At 43.2% G+C, this 25,018-nt stretch overlaps 1 protein-coding gene across 13 annotated transcripts in view; it reads right to left on the reverse strand.

The window, feature by feature from the left end:
- The window catches only part of PRKAG2 (protein kinase AMP-activated non-catalytic subunit gamma 2), a 361,996-nt gene that overhangs the window by 243,941 nt on the left and 93,037 nt on the right, over positions 1 to 25,018 (reverse strand). For 12 of the 13 annotated variants that reach the window (XR_005593967.1, XR_005593965.1, XR_005593966.1 and 9 more), the window contains exon 2: positions 12,007 to 12,078. Coding sequence is in view for 7 of the 13 variants with exons in the window: in XM_039524125.1 (XP_039380059.1) it covers positions 12,007 to 12,078 (72 nt within the window). In the remaining 6 variants the exon portion in view is untranslated. Of the gene's footprint in view, positions 1 to 11,844; positions 11,928 to 12,006; positions 12,079 to 25,018 lie in introns of those variants that run through there. The other variant, XM_039524131.1, reaches the window with a different exon arrangement.

A 25,018-nucleotide genomic window follows, 5' to 3' on the forward strand; every position in this document is an offset into this window, starting at 1 on the left:
CTGCCCTTTTAAAGTAGATCAGCAAGTTGGGACAGCAGCTGCTGCCAGCAAACTCCCTCTGTCCTGAGCCCTGTGGTGTGTGCCCCCCCCCACTCTGTGGAGATGAGGTACCGGGGGGTAGGAGAGGGGTGAGGGGGACACCCTAACATTAGCCCCCCTCCTCCCCATCTTGCACAGCATACAGGAGGCTCCCAGGAGCAGCTCCAAGGCAGAGGGCAGGAGCAGCACATGGCAGTGGGGGGAGGGACAGCTGAACTGCCGGCAATTGATAGCCTGCTGAGCGGCTGCTGCACAAGGAACTTAGGGGAGTGGAGAGCTGATTGGGGGGCTGCCGGCCCACCCTGATTCCAAGCCCCCACAGCTAGCTCCAACAGGCTGCTCTTTCTGCAAGCAGTGGACAAAGCAGGAGGTTGCCAAACAACATTATAAGGGAGCATCGCACAACTTTAAACAAGCACGTTCTCTAATTGATCAGCAACGTAACAACGAAACAACGTTAACCAGGACGAGTTTAAGTGAGAAGTTACTGTATAAAACTACAGTCCAGGCCCTGAGGAGTTTATAATCAAAGATGACAAGCAACCTATGGTAGGGAGAGAAATACAATCAGATTTACATAATTTTTATACATACATATTCATTTTTACATGAATATAAATACTTAGCTATCTCTGAGGGATAGCTCAGTGGTTTGAGCATTGGCTTGCTAAACCCAGGGTTGTGAGTTCAATCCTTGAGGAGGCCACTTAGGGATCTGGGGCAAAAATTGGTCCTGCTAGTGAAGGCAGGGGGCTGGACTCGATGACCTTTCGAGGTCCCTTCCAGTTCTAGGAGATTGGTATATCTCCAATTATTACCTATTACCTGACTCCCCCATAACCTTCATGGAAGAAGTGGATCTGGATGGGAGGGCCTATAATTTTGACAGAACAGAACTATTTATATTAATTCTAACTCAGGGGTAGGCAACCTATGGCACACGTGCCGAAGGCGGCACACGAGCTGATTTTCAGGGGCACTCACACTGCCCGGGTCCTGGCCACCGGTCCGGGGGGCTTTGCATTTTAATTTAATTTTAAATGAAGCTTCTTAAACATTTAAAAAACCTTATTTACTTTGCATACAACAATAGTTTAGTTATACATTATAGACTTATAGAAAGAGACCTTCTAAAAACGTTAAAATGTATTACCGGCACGCAAAACCTTAAATTAGAGTGAATAAATGAAGACTCGGCACACCACTCCTGAAAGGTTGCCGACCCCTGTTCTAACTGTAGCACTATATAATGGACTTGACCATTTCCTTTCTACAGAAAAGAAGGATGATCTTATGGTTAAGGAACTTGACTGGGTCTTCCCAGCTCTTTCACAGACTCCTTGTGTGTCCTTGAGAAAATCACTTTCTCTAATGCATGAGTCCTACCCCCACCTATATAATGAGAATACTTCCTTTACTTAGACTATAAGCCAGTGGTGCCCAAACTTTTCCTCTCGCGCCCCCCCTTACCAGTAATGGAATGTTTCCATGCCCCCCTGGCCTGAGAGCAGAGTCATGGCTGGGCCACGTCTGGGGCCAGGAGCAGAGCCACAGCCGGGACCCAAGAGTGGGGGCCGATGGCCGGTAGTAGGGGCCAGAGTGGAACTGGGGGCAGAGCAGGGCTAGGTGGCACTCCCTCCCTGGCCCTCTGCCCTGTGGGGCTGGCCCAGACCCCACTGCGCCCCACTGGACAGTCTTCCGTGCTCCCTGGGGGGGGTGCCCCACAGTTTGGGGACCACTGCTGTAAGCCCTCTGGGGCAAAGACCATTTTTGTTATCTGTTTGTATAGCACAAAGGGCTTGATCCTGCAGGCACTACCACAATATAAATAAAACCAATACTTAGTATACTACGTAAACATCTTCAAAGTAGTAACATTTTTAAAGCTATTGCTAATTTTACAGAAATATTATAATGCAATTCATATGACTAAGCTGACTGAAATTACTGCCACATAGCTTTTGCTCACAAGTATATCTTCTGAAACAGTCAATTAACATGAGAAGCTGATATTCACAGCATATCCGGAGAACACTGCAAATTTAAATTTGGTTATGGCCAAAGACATTAACTGGAAGTGAGGGTTAGAGGCACAGTTCTATAAATTTGAGTTCATCATCATTCATAACCACAAAGCTGCAATCACTACAATTTCAAAACACTTGCAAATGGATAATTTCATTAATATTTTACCTAAAAGACAAGTTCTGTAAGAATGTAAAACAGTGAAGTGTCAATAATTTTTCGCGCGTCATCTTTATTAGTTTTTTCCCCCCGAAAGCTTATCTAGCAAAATCAAAACAATGATAAAAGATATCGTTTTAAGTGCTTATTTATAGTACAGGACTTTCCTGTGCTAACGCATCTACAGAAATTTGGGGGCAAAAAAAAAATCTAAGTTTAGACATTTCTTAAGTAACTTATCAATGTATCTTGTTTAAATATTATGAAAGAAAATTGTTCTGAAATAGCATGCAGAAGCAGTAGTATCTTTTATTCACTTTAACATGAGTAAGAGAAATGGTGGTGGATCAACCAGCTGAGCACCAGGGGGAGAAGCAGAACATTTTAAGTGCATGTTACTAAATGAAAGGAAATTACTGCCATGAGTTCTTTCATAACAGTACTGCATGCTCACTACATATATGTCACTCCATCACAGAGGGATAGAAGCCTGTGACTTTTCTTTGGGCAACAGACTAGTACTTCCTTCTTAGAATATCTGAAGCTAACAGCTTAGTAGATTTCCAAAAAGGATGAGTCATTTATATAAAAAGCAGCAACAATTTAGCCTTGCTAGTATATGTCACAAATCACTATCAATCTTCATGCTTCAAGGCACAAAAGCATCACTAGCTGGCCTCAGGAAGAAATTTCTCCCATGGTATAGAATTGAATAGTCTGATGCATTTGTGAGGTTCTTATTTCTCCCTCTGAAGCATCCAGCATTGGCTACTGTTTAAGTCAGGATACAAGACCAGATGGATCATTTTTCTTGTTCTTTATGTTCCTTGCAGTATACTTTCAAAGTCAAGTAGGAATCTAACTCCCATTTGTGCCTTTGAAAAATTTGTCTGGCTGTGATGTAGATGCAAATGTCACTCTCCAATTTCTCTCAGTGATAACCCTCTCACATTATTGTATGTTGGTGCAGGAAAACAAGCACAGTGTGAATAGGATAGGTCTATATGTATGTGGTACATGACACAATGGCTCATTCAATCCAGACTGGATAAGTGGGTATTAAGAGATAAGTGATCAAAATAAACAATGGAAACACAATGTAAATTAATACGTACGCAAGTGAGGTCTAATGAAATAAAATGAAAACATGCTCACTGGCTAAGACAGTCTAAGTCAAAGATGCCAAGTTCAAACACCTAATTAAAGAAGGGAAAGCTTCCTGCACTGCTGAGTTGGGGCAGAGCACATATTCACAGGGTTTTTAAGATCCAGGTTTAAGCGTAGTGTCCCTAAAACTTGGATTGAGGCTGCAAGCATTGGCAAGGATGGAGAGAGGAGGCTGTGTGATACATTGCTCACTAATACCTTGAAGACCCTATTCTGCTTTTTGGATGACATGTAAAATGGTTATTAAAAGACTCCCTAGCACAGGGGTGGCCAAACTGTGGCTCATGAGCCATGTGCCGTTCTTTAACAAATGCGGCTCGTGGAACCCCTGCAATGCTCCCCCATGCTACATCCACCTGCCTGGGAGGGGGAGCTCGGGACCTCTGCCTTGCAGTGGGCTGGTGGGGTACGGGTTTCTGCTCAGTGGGGAGTGGGGTCTCGGGGCTTCAGCCCTGCGGGGTGCTCCTTCTGGGGCTCAGGGCTTCAGCAGGAGCAGGGCTGAATCCCCAAGTCCTGTCAGGTGCCTCCCGCAGGGCTGAAGCTCCAAGCCCTAGCCCCCACCAGGTGTGCCCTGGCTCTCGAATTTCTGATGATTGTTGTATGTGGCTTGGAGGGCCAGTAAGTCTGGCCACCCTGCCCTAGCACTTTTCACTGGAGCTGTGTTAACCTGGGCACCCTAGTGAAAATTCAGCCCAGGTAACTGCATCCTGCCTAACAAACTTCCCCTTCTAGTTTCATCTGGATATGGTATTCTTCTTCACTTCCTATCCTCACCTGCTGGGTGGTGATGCTGTGCACTGTCAGGCACATTTCATGTGCCATCCCAGAGAAGGCCACACTTCAGTGGCAATGTGATTTCTCTACTTAATATCGTTTGTAAAGTATGTTGAGTTCTTTCAGCATGAAAAACACTATACAAGATTATCTAGAAACATATAGACATATTCCATCAGACATCCCCTCCAATCTGGTTCCATCCTTCCACTCCACTGAAACTGCTCTCACCAAAGTCTCTAATGATAGCTTCCTGTACTCCATCCTCCTCCTTTCGGCTGCTCTTTAAGCTACTTCTCTCTCCCTTCTCCTCAATACCCCATTCTCCCTAGGTTTTCAAGGCAATGTTATCTTAGATCCCCATTCTCTCTCTGACCACTCTTTTAGTGTCTCTTTTAATGTCTCCCCTCATCCCTCATTCACTCCCTCACCACAGATGTCCAACACAGCTCTGTTGTTGGTCCTCACATGATCTTCATCTATACCCTATCCCTGGACAACTTTATCTAGAGACACAGACTAAACTATCATCTCTATGCTGAGGACTCCATACTTCTCCACCCCTGATCTCAGAGCCAAATCCCACACCTTGGTGCCTCTGGATTTCTGATTGGATGATTCACTGACCACTCAAGCTTATACAGCCAAGACAAAGTTAATCAATCTGTTCTCCTAAATGAATATCATCTTCCCCATTCTCCATCACTGCTAACACTACTCAACATCCTCCTCTTCATCTTCAACCCTGCCTCTTGTTCCTCCCTCACATCCAAATCTTGTGGCTTCCTTTCCTCTATTTCTTACTGAAAATCTGATTTTTCCGTTCTGTCCCAAAAGCTAAGGCACTTGTCTGGACTTTGGTTTTGAAGACTGCAAAGTACTCTTCTCTGGCCTCCTGGATACACATACCACTCCTCTAAAATCTATCCCAAACACTGCTGCTAAAATGATCCCTCTCACCATCCATCTGACCATGAGTTCAAAGGAATTTGTGGTGCCCAGCACCTCTGAAAATTCAGTCCACTTTGATTCAACTTCTGATTATGTATTTAGATGCTTAACTATAGGTACTCAGGTTTGAAAATATTGTCTTATTCCCAGACTAGAAATGGGCTCAAACTAATATCCTGATTTTGGACACTGCTGAATTTAGGAAATATTTTGATCTGAAATTTGTGCCTTGAACCCAGCTCCTATTAAATACTCCTGTACTGCCCTTCCCCCTCTTCCCATTCAAAGGGGCTAGGATGTTTATGGAACATTTGGGTTTTGTTATCCTTCTCTTTCAGAGAGTTATTTGACCTTAATTATGCTTCTATACTGAAAAAAATGAAGGCAGATTTACAGAAAAGGATTCTCCTTCCACTTTCCTTGATGGGGAGAATAAATGTAATTAGAGAGAATACACTAGCTAGAAGTCTGTACTTATTTCCTGCCCTTCCAGTGAATCTCAATAAGAGGCTCTTTGATAAACTTAATTGGATGATTTCCTCATTCCGGTGGAACAAAAGATCTCATAGAATCAGAAGAGCTGGCTTGATTAGACCAGAAGATAATGGAGGGTTTGCATTCCCATGCAGCATGTGGTTATGCTCTGCACTATTACTTTCCTTGATTCTGCATGAGTGACAGCAAGGAGATGATAAAGCATCCTAAAGAATCAGAGAGATGTCAACTTCCTAAAATAAAATCGGATGTGACCAAGTTGGCTGACCCGGTAGCCTAGTGAGAGTGCTCTGAGCTTCCATGTGAATGACTTGGGTTACATTTCTGATCTCAGTTCCCAGAGCCAGCAGGGGTTGGAAGTACTTTAGAGGCTGAGGCCATGCTACACTCCAGGTGCTAGTGTGGCAAACCTACAGCACTGCAGCTATGCCACTGTACACACTTCCTACATTGATGGAAGAGGTTTTTCCATGGCTGTCGTTGATCTACCTCTTCAAGCAGCACTAGTGAGGTCGATGGAAAAATTCTTTTATCGACCAAGCCATAGCTACACGGGGTTTAGGTCGGCTTAACTATGGAGCTCACGGGTGTGAATTTTTCGCACTCCTGGGTGATGTAGCTAGTCAATCTAAATTTTAAGCGTAAACCAGGCCTGGGTATTCAGCACTCATGGAAAAAGAAGTGCCCACTGTTAATAGAGAGCCCTTGGGGACACTCCTTAATGGAGTCTCATCCGTTCTTCTTCAGCTGACATGATGGGGACTGCAGCACAGAGTATCAATGGGGTGAGAGAAAAATGAGTAAATCCCCTAGGTTCAAAAAGAGATGGACAGGAGAGAGTAAGTATTGCATCCAGCAAAGGAGGCTTCTATGTTAGACCTTATCTTGATAGATAAACAGGAATTAACCACAGAAATAAAAAATAGTGGTACCTTAGGTACAAGGGATCATAAAGACTTGATTACATTTACTTGATTGTCCCTAATAGCTTAAGCAAGCCTTTCCCAGAGCACCACCCAGGTGGGTACTCCCACCCAGCCCTGCATGCAAGACCCTCCCTCACTTTTCTGACCCCTCCTGAGAGCGCTTTGGGTCTTAGTGTCCTTCAGGGAGTCCAGGATCCTCTCTCCTCCAGCTCTTTCCGGTGATGGTCTCCCATGCTAGGGAATGTATCTTATTTAAAAAGAAATTTCTAATATTTTGTCCCTTCCTGTCCTTTCCTGGGGGATTTTCCATTCTCCAACCCTCTGTGTGCTGGGCATAGAGGGTCATTAATAATTAATGTGCCTGCCACTTTATGAGTTAAGGAATTGTCTTCTATAGCTTTTTGAAATTATAAGGCTATTTTAGTACTGGAAGCATGAGAGGATATGTTGCTCAGATTGAAGTCCCTCATGATAATGCATTTTTTTTCTCCCCTACACATTACAGATACGGCTTAACGAGCCGATCATTCTGTTCTCTAGTGTGATTTGGTGGTCTGTAGCAGATGGCAACTGGTATCCCATCTTGTACTTTATCTGTCAGAATATTAATCCAGATGAATTCAAGATCTTTTGCTTCCAATTTTCCAGTGGAAACAGGAAACACTATATTGGACAGAATGTCACTCCCCATCCCCTTTTGCCCACTCAATCCTTCCTAAATAGACCATAACCATTATCTCACATTCCAATTGTGTGACTCTTTCCACCAGATTTCAGTAATGCCAACTAGGTCAAGTTTATGCTCATAAATGAGCAATTCCAATTCTAACAATAGTGTTTAGTAAAGTCAGCTTAACTTCAGTACCTGAAAAGATAATGGAGCAAATAATCTGCAAACACCTAGAAGATAATAAGGTAATAAATAACAGTCAGCATGGATTTATCAACAACAAATCATGTCGAACCAATTTAATAGCTTTCTTTGACAGGGTAACAACCTTCTGTATGGGGGGAAGCAGGAGATGTGATATATCTTGACTTTAGTAAGGCTTTTGATACTGTCTCACATGACATTCTCATAAACTAAGGAAAACACAACCTAGATGGAGCTACAATATGGTAAGTGCATAACTGGTTGAAAAACCATTCCCAGAGAGTACAGTAACTTCTCACAAAGGCATCCCGGTTAATGTTGTTATGTTGCTGATCTATTAGAGAACATGCTCATTTAAAGTTGCGCAATGCCGCCTGCTTTGTCCACTGCTTGCAGGAAGATCAGCCCATTGGAGCTACCTGGTGGGGGCTTGGAACCAGGGTGGACCGGCAGCCCCCCATCAACTCCCCTAAGTTCCCTCTGGACAGCCGCCCAGCAGGCTATCAATTACTGGGCACTCAGATGTCCCTCCCTGCACTGCCATGTGTTGCTCCTGCCCTCTGCCTTGGAGCTGCTCCTGGGAGCCTCCTGCTTGCTGTGCAGGGGATGGGGGGAAAGAGGGATGCTGATGTCAGGGCGTCCCCCTCACCCCGCTCCTACCCCTTGTCCTGTATCCCATCTCCACAAAGCAGGGAAGGGACATGACAGGAGACTGGGCCAGGACAGAGGGAGCTTGCGGGCTGTCTAGGAAAGAGTACTGCAGAAAGGAATCTGGGGTCATATTGGATCAACAAGCTAAATATGAGTGAACAGTGTAAGACTGTTGCAAAAAAAAGCAAACATCATTCTGGGATGTATTAGCAGAAGTGTTGTAAGGAAGGCACAAGAAGTAATTCTTCCGCTCTACTCCATGCTGATTAGGCCTCAACTGGACTATTATGTCCAGTTCTGGGTGCCACATTTCAGGAAACACGTGGACAATTGGAGAAAATCCAAAGAAGAGCAACAAAAATGATTAAAGGTCTAGCAAACATGACCTATGAGGGAAGATTGAAAAAACTGGAGCAGAGAAGACTGACAACAGTTTTTGAGTACATAAAAGGTTGTTATTAGAAGAAGGGAGGTAAATTGTTCTTGTTAATCTCTGAGGATAGGACAAGGACAAGAAGCAATGGGCTTAAATTGCAGCAAAGGCGGTATAAATTGGACATTAGGAAAAATTTCCTAACAGTCAGGGTAGTTAAGCACTGGAATAAATTGTCTAGGGAGGTTCTGGATTCTCCATCATTGTCTAACTTGCTCTTAAAAATCTCCAAATACCCGTTAGGCATGGTCTAGATGCAGGGGACTGGATTAGATGACCTCTCAAGGTCCCTTCCAGTCCTACAATTCTATGATTTTATATATCAGAGTATACTGCTGAGGCTTCAGTCCATGTTGTCTCTCATTCTCACCAGCTATTTCATATCCATGTTGAATACATCAGGACTGAGCTTTGTGGGACTCCATACATAAGATCTCTGGAGGTGGGGGGAACTAATTGTCTTAACGATGCTCCTGAGTTCCATCAGAAAGGAGGACTTACATCATTTCAGGGAACTCCTGAATAGGCATATTTGGAGGTCAACAGTACCAAGTTCTCCATAAGGGTCTAACAGCATGAATACTGATGTACTTCCCCCTATGTACAGATGAGGGAGAACATTCATCCAATCAACAAGTGCTGCTTTGGTAGCATGTCACACCAGAAGCTTACATGAGAAGGGTTTCCAAACAGTCAAACTGTAGTCCTGCCCTGAGCAGTGAAGGAGAAAGCTGAGCTGAGATTAACTCCTTGTTCACACAGCACCAGACAGTGAGGAGAGGAAGGATTGTTATAGCTTATTATTATTATTAAGTTTAAGCAATTAAGGCACTGAAGGGACTCAGGATATCTGCCTTCTATTCCTAGATCTGCCAAGACTTCTTGTGTGATCTTGGGCAAAGCATTTTCAGTCCTTCAGTTCACTATTTGTACAATAAGGATAATACTTCCCTGCCTGAAAGGGATGTTAGGATGATACATTCATTAATGGTTGTGAGCTGCTCAGATATTATAGTGATGAGCGCCACAGGGAACACTTACAAATACATTTTCTAAAAATGCCTTTGAATCCTTTCACAAGGAAGAACAGTCAAATTTAATGAAAAACTTTAAAAGCAGATGATAATGAGATCTTGTGGATTACTCAGCTTTAACTCACTCTATAACCTAGACAGTAAAGGGATTTAAGTATGAAAAGAAAGACATTTCTGATTTACTGCAGGTCTCCAAAATGACTGGGACATTGGAAATGCAGATGCTATATATAAAGGAGTCATCTCTTTTTGCATGTGCAAGTCAGATGTGTCAGACTGTGACTTCAACCTTGGACAAAGGAGAACCACTTTACCTGAAGTAAATATTAATTTGAATTGTTTGTTTGCTTATCTTCAGAAAAGGCTGATTTAGATTTTTATTTAGAATTATATAACATACTACTGATTGATACTAGGACTAATTCAGTTGTGGGAGAGACCCGCTCATGAACTGCATGGTAATGGGTAGGATGAGATGCATGTAATGGATTTTAACATATGGTTTATGTCCCGTCGGAGATTGGGCATAGTCATTTGATCTCATTCCATTTTGGAGCACAGGTTGAACACAGCTTGAAGTCGAATATTACGAAGCACTGAAAGTGCTAGATTTCAATCAAAAAATCATCCAGTTTATAAAAGCAATTTCATACCTCTTCGAGGCCCAAACCTACAGCTGTTCCATGCATAGAATTTGAAGTCAATGGCAGTTCTGCAGGCTGAGTGACAGCAGAGCAGAGCTGGGCCCAAGTGTTTAAAAAATATCTTTACTGGAGCTGCAGAAAGAAGACATGGCTGCTGGGAAACATTGTTCCAGCTCTTCCCAAGAAGGTCTCTGGTCAGAATGACATCACAAAACTAGTAGGAAAAATTCAGGCACCTCCAAAATGTCAAAGGAGGACTTCAAAGAGGCATCACACAGCCTTGGGAATGAGTAAGACCACAAGAGAAAATCTGGTACTTTTTTTTCAGGATTGACCCTCATAGTTTTCCCATCATCAAGAGAAAATAGGAGACTCTAGATGGAGAAAGCAGTTTTTAGCCAGAAATTACTGCCTTTCATCATCATAAAAATTCAGCACAAAGATATCACACTATTCATTTTATGCTAATCCACCAAATATATATCTCTTTCAGTACATTTTTTCCCCATCCAGTGTCTACCTGAGTTACCTTCCATCCATCTCTGACACCAGCATCACAGTCTTAGAAGTTCCAACACCAAAAAGAACAAGGCCAGTGACATTAGGATACTCAACTACTGATTGAATGGACCAGCTTCTAACTTGATTATTTTTTACCCTGAGGTGCAAAATAATAGAGAAAAAATTGCTGACAAAAGCCAATTTATTTAAGTGTCACTTCTGGATACATATTAACTTCATTAGGACAATATTTGTCATTTCCCCTGCGTTGAGCCACAAAATACAGACACTGTGATAGACTGTAAGAGGTCTCATTTAACCATAGAGTTAATATTCTTTGCTTAAGTGTTATTGTGAGTCAGAATAAGCCATTTTTCAGCTATAGGCTGAATTGGCACTTTTTCGGGGAGGTCTACTCTTCATTCTCCAGATTAGATAGCATGCCCCCCACACACACACACTCTGGACCTACTGCAGGTCCAGCCATGTTGGAATGAGATCATAACAAGTGACAGCATCTTCCCAACTCTATTGGCGCTATGAGGCCAGGACTTTGAGAGCCAGGAGACCCCATCACAACTGGTGCCACTGTAAAAGACGTGGAGCTGCTCTAGAACTATCTTTCTATGTATTTGTCTGACTGTTTGGCAAGGGATGTTTGCCAAATTAGTATGTTTGGTTTAGTTTAACAGCAGGCTTCTAAAAAAACAAGCAGGAAGGCAAGGGAGTGGATTCCGATAAGATACCTCCAGGGGGATTAAGGGAGAATGCCTGAGCTATTAAATAGGAAGCTCCTACTTCCTTGGCACCAGTTACCTTTTACAGCTTATTTTGCCAATACTGGGAATAAACAGATCAAAAAGACCATAAAGAGTTAAAAGGACTCATTGGCCAGAGGTCAGGAAGCTGTTCACAGGGAACAAACTGACACCCATGGACATCTGTTTGTTTACTGTACAACACCAGACAGCAACGCCTCTCAGTGAATCACAGTAGCTAACCATATTCCTAGGGATAACTGTTGTAATTCAGTGAGGAGTGTTACTGCATTAAGTTAAATTTAATTTGCAGTGTTTATAGCAACAGTGCTGTAGTAGGGACTGTTTTTCTTTCTTCAAAGGAAGTATCACATTAGTACAACAGTGGTGCAGGGCAATCCAGCAGTGGCTACCTTTATCCCTGGTCTAATTCCATGGACGTTGGGGATTTACATCAAGGAAGAATCTGGGCCCAAGACTCCCAGCCTCTGCAAACCTAAGTAAAATAAAACGTGTTTATACTACCATAAGCACTATGAAATTGCAAGGAGGATGAAACCTTTGAAACATCCTACCTTTCGAGAAGCACTTTTGTCTGAGCTCTCCACATCTCCATCCAGGAATGGCATGGCAAACGAGCTAAGATCCTAAAGGGGAGAAAAGGAAAATTAATGCCTTACATTAATACCTTTCTCCTGCTTTGCTTTAGGTATTCGTATTGTTCTAGTCCACAGTTTTATTCCTGAAACATACACCGGCATACCACGTACTACTTTACAAGTAAGCTTTAACAACTGCTGTAAAATAAGGGCCCTCTTCAGCACTCCCTGACTCTGAAGTCAATGGGAGATTTGCTTGAATAAGGTGGAAGTACGGAATGCTTTTCAGGGGCCTAGGCCTCATCCCCTGAGACTCAGAACCTAGGACCTTATGCTAGGACTTTCAAAGGAGACTAACAGAGTTAGGTATCGAGATTCCACTGAAATTCATAGATGATATTTGGGATATACACACTTGTTCACCAACACAAATATCTTGCCTCTAGCAGTGACATTGTTATTATTTTTATGCACTATTTAAAGCAATTAACAAGAGAAAACAGAGATAATCTGAAAATATGTAACGTGTCTAGGAGAGAGAAGACACACAGCATGGCGTTGGGAAAATAACCTATGTATTTTCACAAATTAGAGAGGAGCACACGATTGATCAAGTGAAGTGGAACCATGAGACAAGTATGCACGGTCATCCTTAATTAATGAAAACAAACTGCAATTATATTACACCCCCTGCTGCCTGTTCTATTTAGATCACTTTCCAGTCTCATCATTTAGACTAACACAGGTTTTTTTAAATTAATAATTAAATGTTTTCTGTAAGGCTCAAGTTTACCATCCATCTGATCAGAGAGGTGGGTAATGCGCAACTCACACTATATACCTCTCAGTTATTCAACTTTGTGAACAGAAGTTCTGTAATGAGATAACTAACTGCAGTTTGAGCTTTGGCTCCAGGGCTGAACAAATATTTTTCCTGATGTAGAAAACAAACACACACACACACTCTTGGGTGTCGGTTCAAATGCAGGCCATTTTAGTAGTGGCTAAAAGTTATCAGCTAATGGCTGTTTGGTGGGTCTTCATCTGGTTCCTTATGGAGAAGTATCTAAATCACAAGAGCCACCACCAAAATTGGCACCCTTTTTGGGAGCATCAGAGAACCTCTATTCAATCCCTCTTTAACAGCAACAATACATTTGTACCTCATCCAGTAGCATACTCTTTTTTTTGCACAGTGCATAAAAACAACTTGTGATTGAACAGTTTTTCATTAAAAATTAACTTTGTTCTCTCTTTTTTGTTTTTGGAGGTGGTGTTTTTTTGGGGGAGGGGAGTTGGGTGTTTTTTCTCTCTCTCTCTCTCCAGTGAAAGTGTGTGGCAAAATGAGCAGATGGCAGAGCAAAAATTGGTCTCATCCCAGATTGCATAATCATCCTAAATGCAAAACATGATTTTTTAAGCACAAACAAACTTCAGACACTCTTAAGGATTGTGCCTTTATAATATACCAGTTATACAACTAACAAGAAGTCTGGACATTTTGGCCTCAACCTCTCCATCTCAAAATTCTCCCCACCCCCGTTCCTCTGGCTGGTTTAACAGCAGAACTGCCCGTTTTTCCTATAGGACGATTATTGTAGCCTAGTGGATAAAGTGCCTGCATTGCATTTACAGGATTCTGCATTCAAACCCCAATTGGGGTTGCATTTCTTTGCACATTCAATATTTGTGTAATGAAATGCAACCCCAACAGCACATGTGCAAAGAAATGAAACCCCTTCAATATTATCTATTTGTTCAATGAGATACTGGTGTTTCAGTTCCAACTATGTAATAATTACCTGTACCATCCAAATCCAGGCTGTAGTGGAATGTCATGTATGCATGCAGCAACTCTACACTAAATATTATTTCAAATTTTCATGGAACTTTGCTAGCATGTGGCCCTTAATATGAACTAAAGAATACACTTTGTAGCTCATTGTACATTTATTCCATGTGCCGGGCTCTCACTCATGTCAGTGGGACACATTGTCCCCGCTGCTTCCACCGGGAAAGGGGACTCAAAACTGGTAAATCTGGGTGGGCATGCATAGCATAGGAAGAGGCCCCACATCATGCAATTGTCCATCCTGTACTTACCCAAGTCTGTGAAAGCTCCTTTCAGGGTGGAATGATTAAGGCTACGTTTTAGTCATGGATATTTTTAGTACAGTAACTCCACGCTTAATGTTGTAGTTGTGATCCTGAAAAATGCTACTTTAAGTGAAACGATGTTAAGCTAATCAAATTTCCCCATAAGAATTAATGTAACTATGGGGATGTTAGGTTCCAGGGAAATTTTTTTTGCCAGACAAAAGACTATATTTTTTATATATCTATATCTATACACACACACACACACACACACACACACACACACACACACACACACACATAGTATAAGTTTTAAACAATTTAATACTGTACATGTACACAGCAATGATGATTGTGAAGCTTGGTTGAGGTGGTGGAGTCAGAAGGTAGGATATCTCCCAGGGGATGCCTTAATGCTAAATGATGAACTAGCACTCGGCTGTGCCCTCAAGGGTTAACACATTGTTGTTAATGTAGCCTCACACCCTACAAGGTAGTACAAATGGAGGGAGAGGAGACAGCATGGCAGAGAGAGAGAGACACACACAGTATGTGTGAGAGAAAGAGAGAGACAGACATGCATTGCCCTTTTAAGTATACCGACCCCACTCTAAGTACACTGCCTTTTTAAGTAGATCACCAAGTTGGGACAACAGCTGCTGCCAGCAAACTCCCTCCGACCTGAGCCCTGTCTGTCCCCCCACCCCCCTATTCTGTGGAGATGGCCCAATGGCGTAAAGGAGCGGGGGGTGAGGGGGACACCCTGACATTAGCCCCCCCTTTCCTCCCCACCTCCCCCTTGGGGAGCAGCTCCAAGGCAGAGGGCAGGAGCGGCACACGGCAGTGGGTGAAGGGACAGCTGAACTGCCGGCAACTAGTAGCCTGCTGGGCAGCTGCCACACAGGGAACTTAGGGGAGCTGATGGGGGGGCTGCTGGTCCACCCTGGTTCCAAGCCCCCACCAGGTAGCTCCAATGGGCTGCTCTTTCTGCAAGCAGTGGACAAAGCAGGCGGCTGACAAACAACATTATAAGGGAGCATTGCACAACTTTAAAGGAGCATGTTCCCTAATTGATAGTAACAACAAAACAACGATAACCAGGAGGACTTTAAATGAGGAGTTACTGTAAAAGTCATGGACAAGTCACGGGCAGTAAACAAAAATTCACAGCCCGTGACCTGTCCGGGACTTTTACTAAAAATACCTGTGACTAAAACTTGGGCCAGGGGGTTGGCCAGGGGCGCCGCAGGTGCTGGGGGAGGTAACCCAGGACCCCCACTGGTGCTGGGGGTTGGCAGGGCTGGCAGGGGCTCCCTACTCAGCACACACACACACACACACACACACACACACACACACACACACACACACACTGCTGCTGCTGCAGCAGCAGCAGAAGTCCCGGAACCCGTGACTTCCGTGACAGACTCACAGCCTTAGCAATGAGCCATGGGCATAGGAGACTGTGGGGTTTCTGGAGGCAGAGCTGGGGGTTGAACCTAAAAACCAGGCCATAGGCCTCTTAAGTTTGCCACCTAAAAACTGTGGCACCTGTATTAATGGCCACTTTTGGAAATTTGAGGCCTAAATGACTTGCCCAGACACCCAGGAAGCCTGTGGCAGAGCTGAGAATGGAATGCAGATCTCCTGAACTCCAGTTCTTTGTCTTAAGCTTAGAATACAAATCTTAAAATTGCAAAAGGGTTGGTACAGCCCTATCTGCAAGAGCAGAATTTCAGATACCAAATCTAAACAATTACAGCCTCAAACTTTAAAAACAACAACAAAATTCTCTTGCATTGTTATGCAATAGCATCCAGTGCCAACTTCTGCATTTACCAAAAAGATCCATCACCCTTGGGGGTAGCCAAGAGAAAGTGTTTTGGGTTTTGTTTGTTTTGTTTTAACAGAAGCGGGAAAAGTCGCAATGTTCTCCAAAGGGGAATTTCACACCATCTTAAACAGCAACCATCTTTTTATTGCCATTACTGCAGCCATCAAATTGTGTCCACACACTTCCCCCTGCATACAGACTCTCCGCCAACCATGCTGAATGTGCAGTTAATGGTGAACATGACAATCGAAACCACTGGGCTTGCCAAGAACAAAACACGTGTCTACACTGGCAAGTTTCTGTGCGACAAGTTATACCACTTTTATTAAAACGATGGAATTAAACCGCTGTTCACACTGTGCTCTTTATGACACTGGAGCACATCCACATTAGCAGCATCACATGACGCAGGTTTCCCAATGCCATTTTTCCAGGGGCATCGTGCTATATTGCCAGCTGCTTTTCAACTGAAGTGTGTGTGTCAGGAAGTGTGTACGTATGTATGGAGTGGGGGAGGACAATGTGTGTTTTGGGGGACAGAGAGTGTGTCAGCATGCTGTCTTGTAAGTTCAGACAGCGGCAGGAAACAACCAGTCCTGAGGCAGGGGGAGGGGGAAACCCCGACATCAGCCCTCGCCTCCTTCCCTGGACTCTCTGCACAGCAATCTCACACACACACACACACACACACACACACACACACACACACACACACACACACACACACACACACACACACACACACACACCTCTGCGTTCAACAGAACAAGCATTCCACATTAATGGTTTGCTTTGTATCCCGGAGCAGATCAGCACAGCACACAACGGCTGTCAGAAACGGAGCTTTGAAAGGGGAGTGGCGCATGTCTCCAGGGCCGCTGAGTTCAAAACAACGAGCAGAGTGGTCACTTGACGCATTATGGGACAGCTCCGGAGGCCAATTACAGCGCAGAAAGCAATCAAGTGTCTACACGGGCAACAGAGCACTGGAGCCTCTTCACAAACAGCCTGACGAATCTCATTGAGGTGGTTTTTTTGCAGCACTGCAACTGAGGAGTTTCTGCGCACTAAGTGGCTCGGCAGTGAGTACACGTCTGCAGTTTGAGCGCAAAAAGCTGCTTTACTGCACAGAAACTTGCCACTGTAGACAAGCCCTGAATGGGAGAGGAAAATACATTCTTATTTCAATTAGCAAACAAAAACTACATTTAGTGACAGATAAGGCTGCATGAGGACACACTCCATCCACTTAAAACGTAAAAAGTATGAAAAAGTGCATTCCTTTCCACCTTCACATTGCCCACGTGCTGTTGATAACACACTCCACCACTCAGTAAGACTTTCAATGTTATCTCTAACAGATACCCAAAAGCAATACATACAGTTCTTCTATTTCAAACTAGCAATCTCACACAAAACCTTAACCTATTTCTCATACAGAATCACAAAAGTGTAGGACTGAAAGGGACCTCAATATATCATTGGTTCAATCCCTGTACTCAAGACAGGACTACATCATAACTAGACCATTCCCAACAGGTGTTTGTCTAATCTGTTCTTAAAACCTCCAATGATGGAGATTCCACAACCTCCCTAGGCAATTTGTTCCAGTGCTTAACTATCCTGACAGGGAAATTTTCCGAATGTCCAACCTAAACCTCCTATGATGCAATTTAAACCCATTGCTTCTTGTCTTAACGAGAGGTTAACGAGAACAATTTTTCACCCTCCTCCTTGTAACAACCTTTTATGTATTTGAAAACTGTTCCCATGTGCCCTCCCAGTCTTCTCCAGACTAAATAAAACCAACTTTTTCAATCTTTCCTCATAGTCATGTTTTCTAGACCTTTCATCATTTTTGTTGCTCTCCTCTGGATTTTCTCCAGTTTGTCAATATCTTTCCTGAAATGTGGCTCCCAGAACTGGACACAATACTTCAGCTGAGGCTTTAATAGGGCGGAGTAGAGTGGAAGAATTACTTCTTGTGTCTTCCTTACAACACTCCTGCTAATACATCCCAGAATGATGTTTGCTTCTTTTGCAATAATGTTACATTGTTGACTCACATTTAGCTTGTGATCCACTATAACCTCCAGATCCCTTTCCACAGTACTTCATTTCCCATTTTGTATGTGTACAATTGATTGTTCCTTCCTAAATGGAATACTTTGCATTTGCCTTAATTAATTTCCTTCTATTTACTTCAGACCATTTCTCAAGTTTGTCCAGAGCATTTTGAATTTTAACCCTATCCTCCAAAGCACTTGCAAACCCGCCCAGCTTGGTATGCTCTGCAAACTTTGTAAGTGTACTCTCTATGCCATCATTTATATGCTTTTTTATATAAAAATATCAAAATTAGATCTGCATACTTGACCATCACACATTACATTAACATGAAGTTATTCTGCCTTAACACTTTGTAGTCACTGTTAACATCATTTAATTTTTATGGTGAATTTCGTATTATGGCAAAAGGCACTCTTGAGGTAGAAAGTAGGAAAATTTATCTGAACTTTACCTCTAGACAAAAGGAAAATTTCAGGTAAATCTGAAGATCCACTACAATGGGTCTTACTCCTGCTTGCAGCTTCCCGGAGACAGAAATGAGACCTGTCAACCATGGCAGGCTGGTAGTTGCCAGCCTTTGCCATCTACAGATACTTCCGAAGCTGCTTTGTAGAGCTCATACCTTTAAACATCAATTCACTTGTTAATAGAGAAAGAATTTCCTATAAACACTTCCTACAACACAGCAACTTCAAATTTCACCCCAACTACCAGAGACGTTATATTTAAAATCATGCCCATGAAAAACATGGAGGAGTGTGACAGTTTAACACTCCCTCAGAACTATAATCCTTATGCCAGACGGGTTGGATATAAGGACTTTCCCACTAGAAGCAAGAAAATGTTCCACTAAGTTCAGATACATTTTCTTATTTTTCTTCGCAGGAAAGTCCATGGATCCATTACACTGGGATGTCCAATAGCAGTGTCTCACCAGGGAGGGAAATATTGGATGAATGAGGAGATATTATTTAATAAAAAAGAAACATCAATCAATTATTGAGTGAGCATAGTATGCAAAAGCCTTCCTCCAACAGCACGGACTGATGAAGATTGCAAATTTAACCTTTATCCAGTAACGAGAAAGAAGTGACATTAATTATGTCATGGAGAAGTTTGTACCCCAAATGCACTCAGATACCAAGAACAATTTTTAAATGTTTTAGGACAAAAAAATTTATTTAAAATCCAGTGTCATGAAAAAACTTACATTAACTGTTTTGAGAGAGACTTTTGTTCCCAAAATGCATTCCGAAATGAAGAACAATTCTTTAATGTTTTAGGTGAAAAAAAATAATTCAACTAGAAAATTGAAAGAACTAGCAGTATTTTAATTTAGTGTGAGCGATTTTCACACATCAGCATCAACGTGGAGTGAATAAAATGGTTATCGCGTACAAATTCACTGCTTTCTCCATACTGCTTGTGGCTCTTCTGGTCAGCTGACCTTGGGCAAATGTAGCAGTGTCCACTGCTGAGTTTCCTACATGCTTCGGAGGTATCTATTTTTTGATGGTAGCCAAGGGACAAGATTGCTGTTTTGATGGGCATGGTGAGATGACAGGTAAGCAAGGATTCTTCTCTTTATATGTACATCTACGAGTCACTCTCCCAGATTGACAAGGAACAAGTGCCCTCTTTGTCTTGGTTGAGTGTTGTGCCAAGCGGGATTGTTGCTGACTCAAATGACAAAACTTGCAATTCCAGCAACATCAAGCATGTTGAAGGAAAGAACCACTGGCTGCCTATTTATTTTGCACCTTCCAGGAGCACATCCTTGTTAGATGGTCCATGTTATCAACACTACTTTTAGTAACGTTGTTGTAGAGAATTATGTCGGGTTTCTTTTTCTCTCATTCTACAACCTTGTCATGATGCATGATTGATAAAATTATTACTGACTTGCCCTCCTTTGGAATATTAGAGAAATCAGGGTGATTGGCCCAGCAAACCCAAAAACTGATGACAATTCTTCTCTGCTGAGATGTGACTGCATCTCACTGGGTGTATCTGGCTTGTTTCATTGGATTGTTCCAACATAGGTCAAATTTTCATTCAGCAGGTCTTCAGCAAGCTGAGGACCGGTGAAGAAATTATCCCCAACTACATTTCTTTCAATCTTATACCAGTGCTGAACAGAAGCTCCTCATTGTCTGAAGACGAACTTGCAAAATCAACGGAAACACAGTCTTCCTTCTCAGAGCAACTCTCAATACGTTCTGGCACAAAGTCATTATCATCTAATACGCTGTCATCACACAATGACTCGCTTTAAGAGTTACAAATCATTTTCATAAGGTCAGAAGCAGAATATTGCGCCTGATCGTTTGCCATCTCGAACTGTGCAACACAGAAAATCCCCTCGAGAGTCTCCTGAGTCTGTAGTGTTTGGAGCACAAGACCTAGACAGAAAATCCTCTCAAGCATGGGTGTTGGGTATTGTAGGTACGGGAAGGCGTTGCCTTCCCAAACAGCCTGATGTCCCACTGCCCATGCTCTTCCCTGGGGCAGGGAGGCTGGGGGCTGCGGTATGCCCCCAAGGCCATGCCGCACCACACCACCTGTCCTCCCAGTGCTGGGGCCAGGGCCGCTCTGCCTGCCCCGCACTGGGGCCGAGGCCACTCCAGCCATGCCATCTGCCCGGGGATGGAAGCACTCCGGCCATGTCGCCTGCCCACCCGCCCAGCGCTGGCTGCTCACCCACCCAACGCTGGCTTGCCTTCGGGGCAAGGGAGCTGGCTGGCCAGCCACCAGGACGCGCTGCCCAGCTATGCGGGGCAGCTCCGGGGCCAGCCTGGAGCAGGGGCCAGCGGCCACAGTGGGGGGGGGGGGGTTGGGGTTGGGGGCACAGGGCAGGGGCCAGCAGCCACAGTGGGAGCTGGGTTCCAGTAGGCGCAGAACAGGCAGGGCGTGGCAGGGTAGGGCTAGCCTCCCCAAGCCAGGGGTTCACCCACCACCCATGCTCTCAAGAGTGTTAGGTGAAGAGAGCCAGCATCAGTCCACTCTGTGTTGAGGATACCGATCAAGCCTGGATTTTAAGGGAACAACATCTCTGGAGTACCGTCTACCTTAAGGAGACTGGATACAACAACCACTGTCTCTGCAATGCATTATCAATTAGCACATGCTAACTATTACAAGACAAGATACTTTTGTCAACCTGTCAGCAATAGCTCATGAGCGTGAGTGCCAAACTCAGGGCAGACTGTCAAGAAGCCGGGCACAAACCACAAATTGATTGTGGATAGTTCTCTGAAAACATCTACTCAGTGAACAAAGAGAACAATTGACTGCCATCCTCTTTCTAACAGCCCTTACCATATCTGAAGATTAATAAGGTCCCTCTTCAGTGTTCTTTCCTCCAAACTAAACACACCATTTTTTTAAGCTTTCCTCATAGGTCAGGTTCTCTCCTCCAGATTTTCTTCAATTTGTCCATATCTGTACTAAAATGTAGCACCCAAAATGGGACGCGGTACTCCATCTGAGGCCTCACCAGTGCTGAGTAAAGCAGAACAATTGCTTCTTGTGTCTTACATACAACACTCCTATTAATGCACCCTAGAATGATATCAGCCTTTTTCACAACTGCATCAAACTGTTGGCTCATATTCAATTTTGGGTCCACTGTCACCCACAGATCCTTTTCAGCAGTCTACTCCATAGCTAGTTACTCCACATTTTGCAGCTGTCCATTTGATTTTTGCTTCCTACATTTAGTACTTTGCCCATGTCTTTACTGAATTTCACACAAATTCTCCAGTTTATCAAGGTCCTTTTCAATTCTAATCCTGCCCTCCAAAGTGTTTGCAACCTCTCCCAGCTTGGTGTCATCCACAAATTGTACAAGTATACCCTCAAGTCCATTATCCAAGTCATTATTAATAATACCAAACACTATCGGACCGAGGACTGACTCCACAGGATCCCTCTATATATGTCTTCCTAATGTGTCAGTGAATCATTGATAACTATAACTAACCATATTATAGTAATTTCATCTAGGCCACATTTCCCTAGTTTGCTTATGACAATGCCCTGTGGAACTGTCTCAAAGCTTTACTAAAATCAAGATAAATCACAGCTACTGCTTCCCCCCATCCACTAGGTCGGTAACCTTGTCAAAGAAGGAAATTTGGGCTTATGTGGCATGATTTGCTCTTGACAATCCATGTTGACTATTAGTTATCTTATTATTCTGTGGAGGCTTACAAATTGATTGTTTAATGATTTGTTCTAGTACCTTTCCAGGTATCTAAGTCAGGCTGACTGGTCTGTAATTCTACGGGTCCTCTTTGTTACCCTTTTAAAATATAGGATCTGTATAAACTCTTCTCCAGTCCACCGCAACCTCACCCACCCTCCATGAGTTCTCAGAGATAAAGGCTAATGATTCTGAGATTGCTTCAGCTAGTCCCTTCTGTATTCTAGAGAGAATTTTGTCAGGTCTTGCAGACTTGAATACATCTAAATATTGTTTAATCTATTCTCTCTCTATTTTGGCTTGTGCTTCCCCCACTTGTTGTTAACATTAATTGTGTTGAGTATCTGGTCATAATTAACCTTTTTAGTGAAGACTGAAGCAATATAGGCATTAAACACCTCAGTCTTCTTGATGTCATCTATTATTAACTTCTCTTTCCTGCTAGGTAATGTAATTCACACTTTCCTGTGTCTTTCTCTTGCTCCAAGTTCATGTATAGAACCTCTTCTTCTTGTGTTATGTCCCTTGTTAGAGGTAACTCATTTTGCGCCATAGCCTTTTGGATTTCGTCCCTACATGCTTTGATTTTGAGCTACTCTTTTGTACTCGTGTGCAGCAATTTGTCCATGTTTCATCTTTCTGTAGAATTCCTTTTTGATTTTCAGGTCTTTAAAGAGCTCCTGATGCAGCTATATTGGCCTCTTACTACCCTTTTTAGATGTGCATTACTGCTCTGCCAAGAGCATTCACTTAAAACTTTTTTTTTAATAATCAGAAATTTGAAGGATGTGATCTGAGATTTTCACTTCTCTGCTCACGTCTACTAACACACTATGGCTCTCACTCTTCATTGCCTTGCATCTTGTCTAGTAATTGCTACCTGAATGAATGAACAGACCACCATTCTGAGTTGATAAGTATTTTGCACCCCTTTGCATTGGTGACTGCAAAGGATGCAAAGCAGTGGTGAATCAGGCCCTAGATACGGCTATACAAGAGCTAGGCATTATTACCTAACCAGGAACAGACACTTTCCCTGAGGACCTTTACCCATGCTAAGCTAGCACTTCAGTATGGAGAACATGCCCTACTGTTTTCTGGATTTCTCCTTTAATAAAAGCAGAAAAGGCAACTTGATGCAGCCTCAGAGTACAGAAAATGGGCCCAATTTTGCAAGGTGCCACTGAAATCCAGCATTCTGCAGGATCACACCCTGACAGAGCTCTAAGACTCTACCTATGTGATGTTCTTATCTAACATATTTTCTGGACACAGATAACCCCGAGTATCCCTCTAGATTTAGGAGGATCAGGGTTTCTGGTATCAGAGGGGTAGCCGTGTTAGTCTGGATCTGTAAAAGCAGAAGTACCTACAAAATACCTACAAAATCTCCACCAAGCATTCTCAAAACTACAGTACCCACACGAGGAAATAAGGAAACAGATCAACAGAGCCAGACGTGTACCCAGAAGCCTCCTACTGCAAGACAAACCCAAGAAAAAAACCAACAGGACTCCACTGGCCATCACATACAGTCCCCAGCTAAAACCCCTCCAATGCATCATCAGGGATCTACAACCCATCCTGGACAATGATCCCACACTTTCACAGGCCTTGGGTGGCAGGCCAGTCCTCGCCCACAGACAACCTGCCAACCTGAAGCATATTCTCACCAGTAACTGCACACCGCACCATAGTAACTCTAGCTCAGGAACCAATCCATGCAACAAACCTCGATGCCAACTCTGCCCACATATCTACACCAGCGACACCATCACAGGACCTAACCAGATCAGCCACACCATCACTGGTTCATTCACTTGCACGTCCACCAATGTAATATATGCCATCAGATGCCAGCAATGCCCCTCTGCTATGTACATCGGCCAAACTGGACAGTCTCTAAGGAAAAGGATAAATGGACACAAATCAGATATTAGGAATGGCAATATACAAAAACCTGTAGGAGAACACTTCAACCTCCCTGGCCACACAATAGCAGATCTTAAGGTGGCCATCCTGCAGCAAAAAAACTTCAGGACCAGACTTCAAAGAGAAACTGCTGAGCTTCAGTTCATCTGCAAATTTGACACCATCAGCTCAGGATTAAACAAAGACTGTGAATGGCTTGCCAACTACAGAACCAGTTTCTCCTCCCTTGGTTTTCACACCTCTACTGCTAGAACAGGGCCTCATCCTCCCTGATTGAACTAACCTCGTTATCTCTAGCTTGCTTCTTGCTTGCATATATATAACTACCGCTGGAAATTTCCACTACTTGCATCCGAAGAAGTGGGTATTCACCCACGAAAGCTCATGCTGCAAAACGTCTGTTAGTCTATAAGGTGCCACAAGACTCTTTGCTGCTTTTACAGGGTTTCTGTTAACTTCAGTAGGCAAATACTATTGCTCCCAATCATCGGCTTTACCCAATCAGCAGCATATTTATTAGGAACAGCCTCTGACTGCACAATCTGTTGATTAGACTCTCCATTAGAAAGAAGAGATCAGGACACAGGCAGTTAGCACACATGCTAGCACTAGGGTCTTAATGTCTTGAGATTCTCAATTTGAGGAAGGGTTTGGATTCCATACTCCTACCAAGACAAAATTAATGACTCAAGTTCTTGAGGACAAGGGGCACATTTCTGCAGATCTGACTTGATGGAGGGATTTCTCTTTCAGAACTTACCTTTTTAGAAACCCTGCAGACCTCAGAAGACATCACTCCAATGACTACTATTTAAGTTAAAATTCAAACTTGATTCTAAATCTGTGTTATT

The sequence above is a fragment of the Mauremys reevesii genome, linkage group 2 (assembly GCF_016161935.1).
Source record: "Mauremys reevesii isolate NIE-2019 linkage group 2, ASM1616193v1, whole genome shotgun sequence".
Lineage (NCBI taxonomy): Eukaryota > Metazoa > Chordata > Testudines > Geoemydidae > Mauremys > Mauremys reevesii.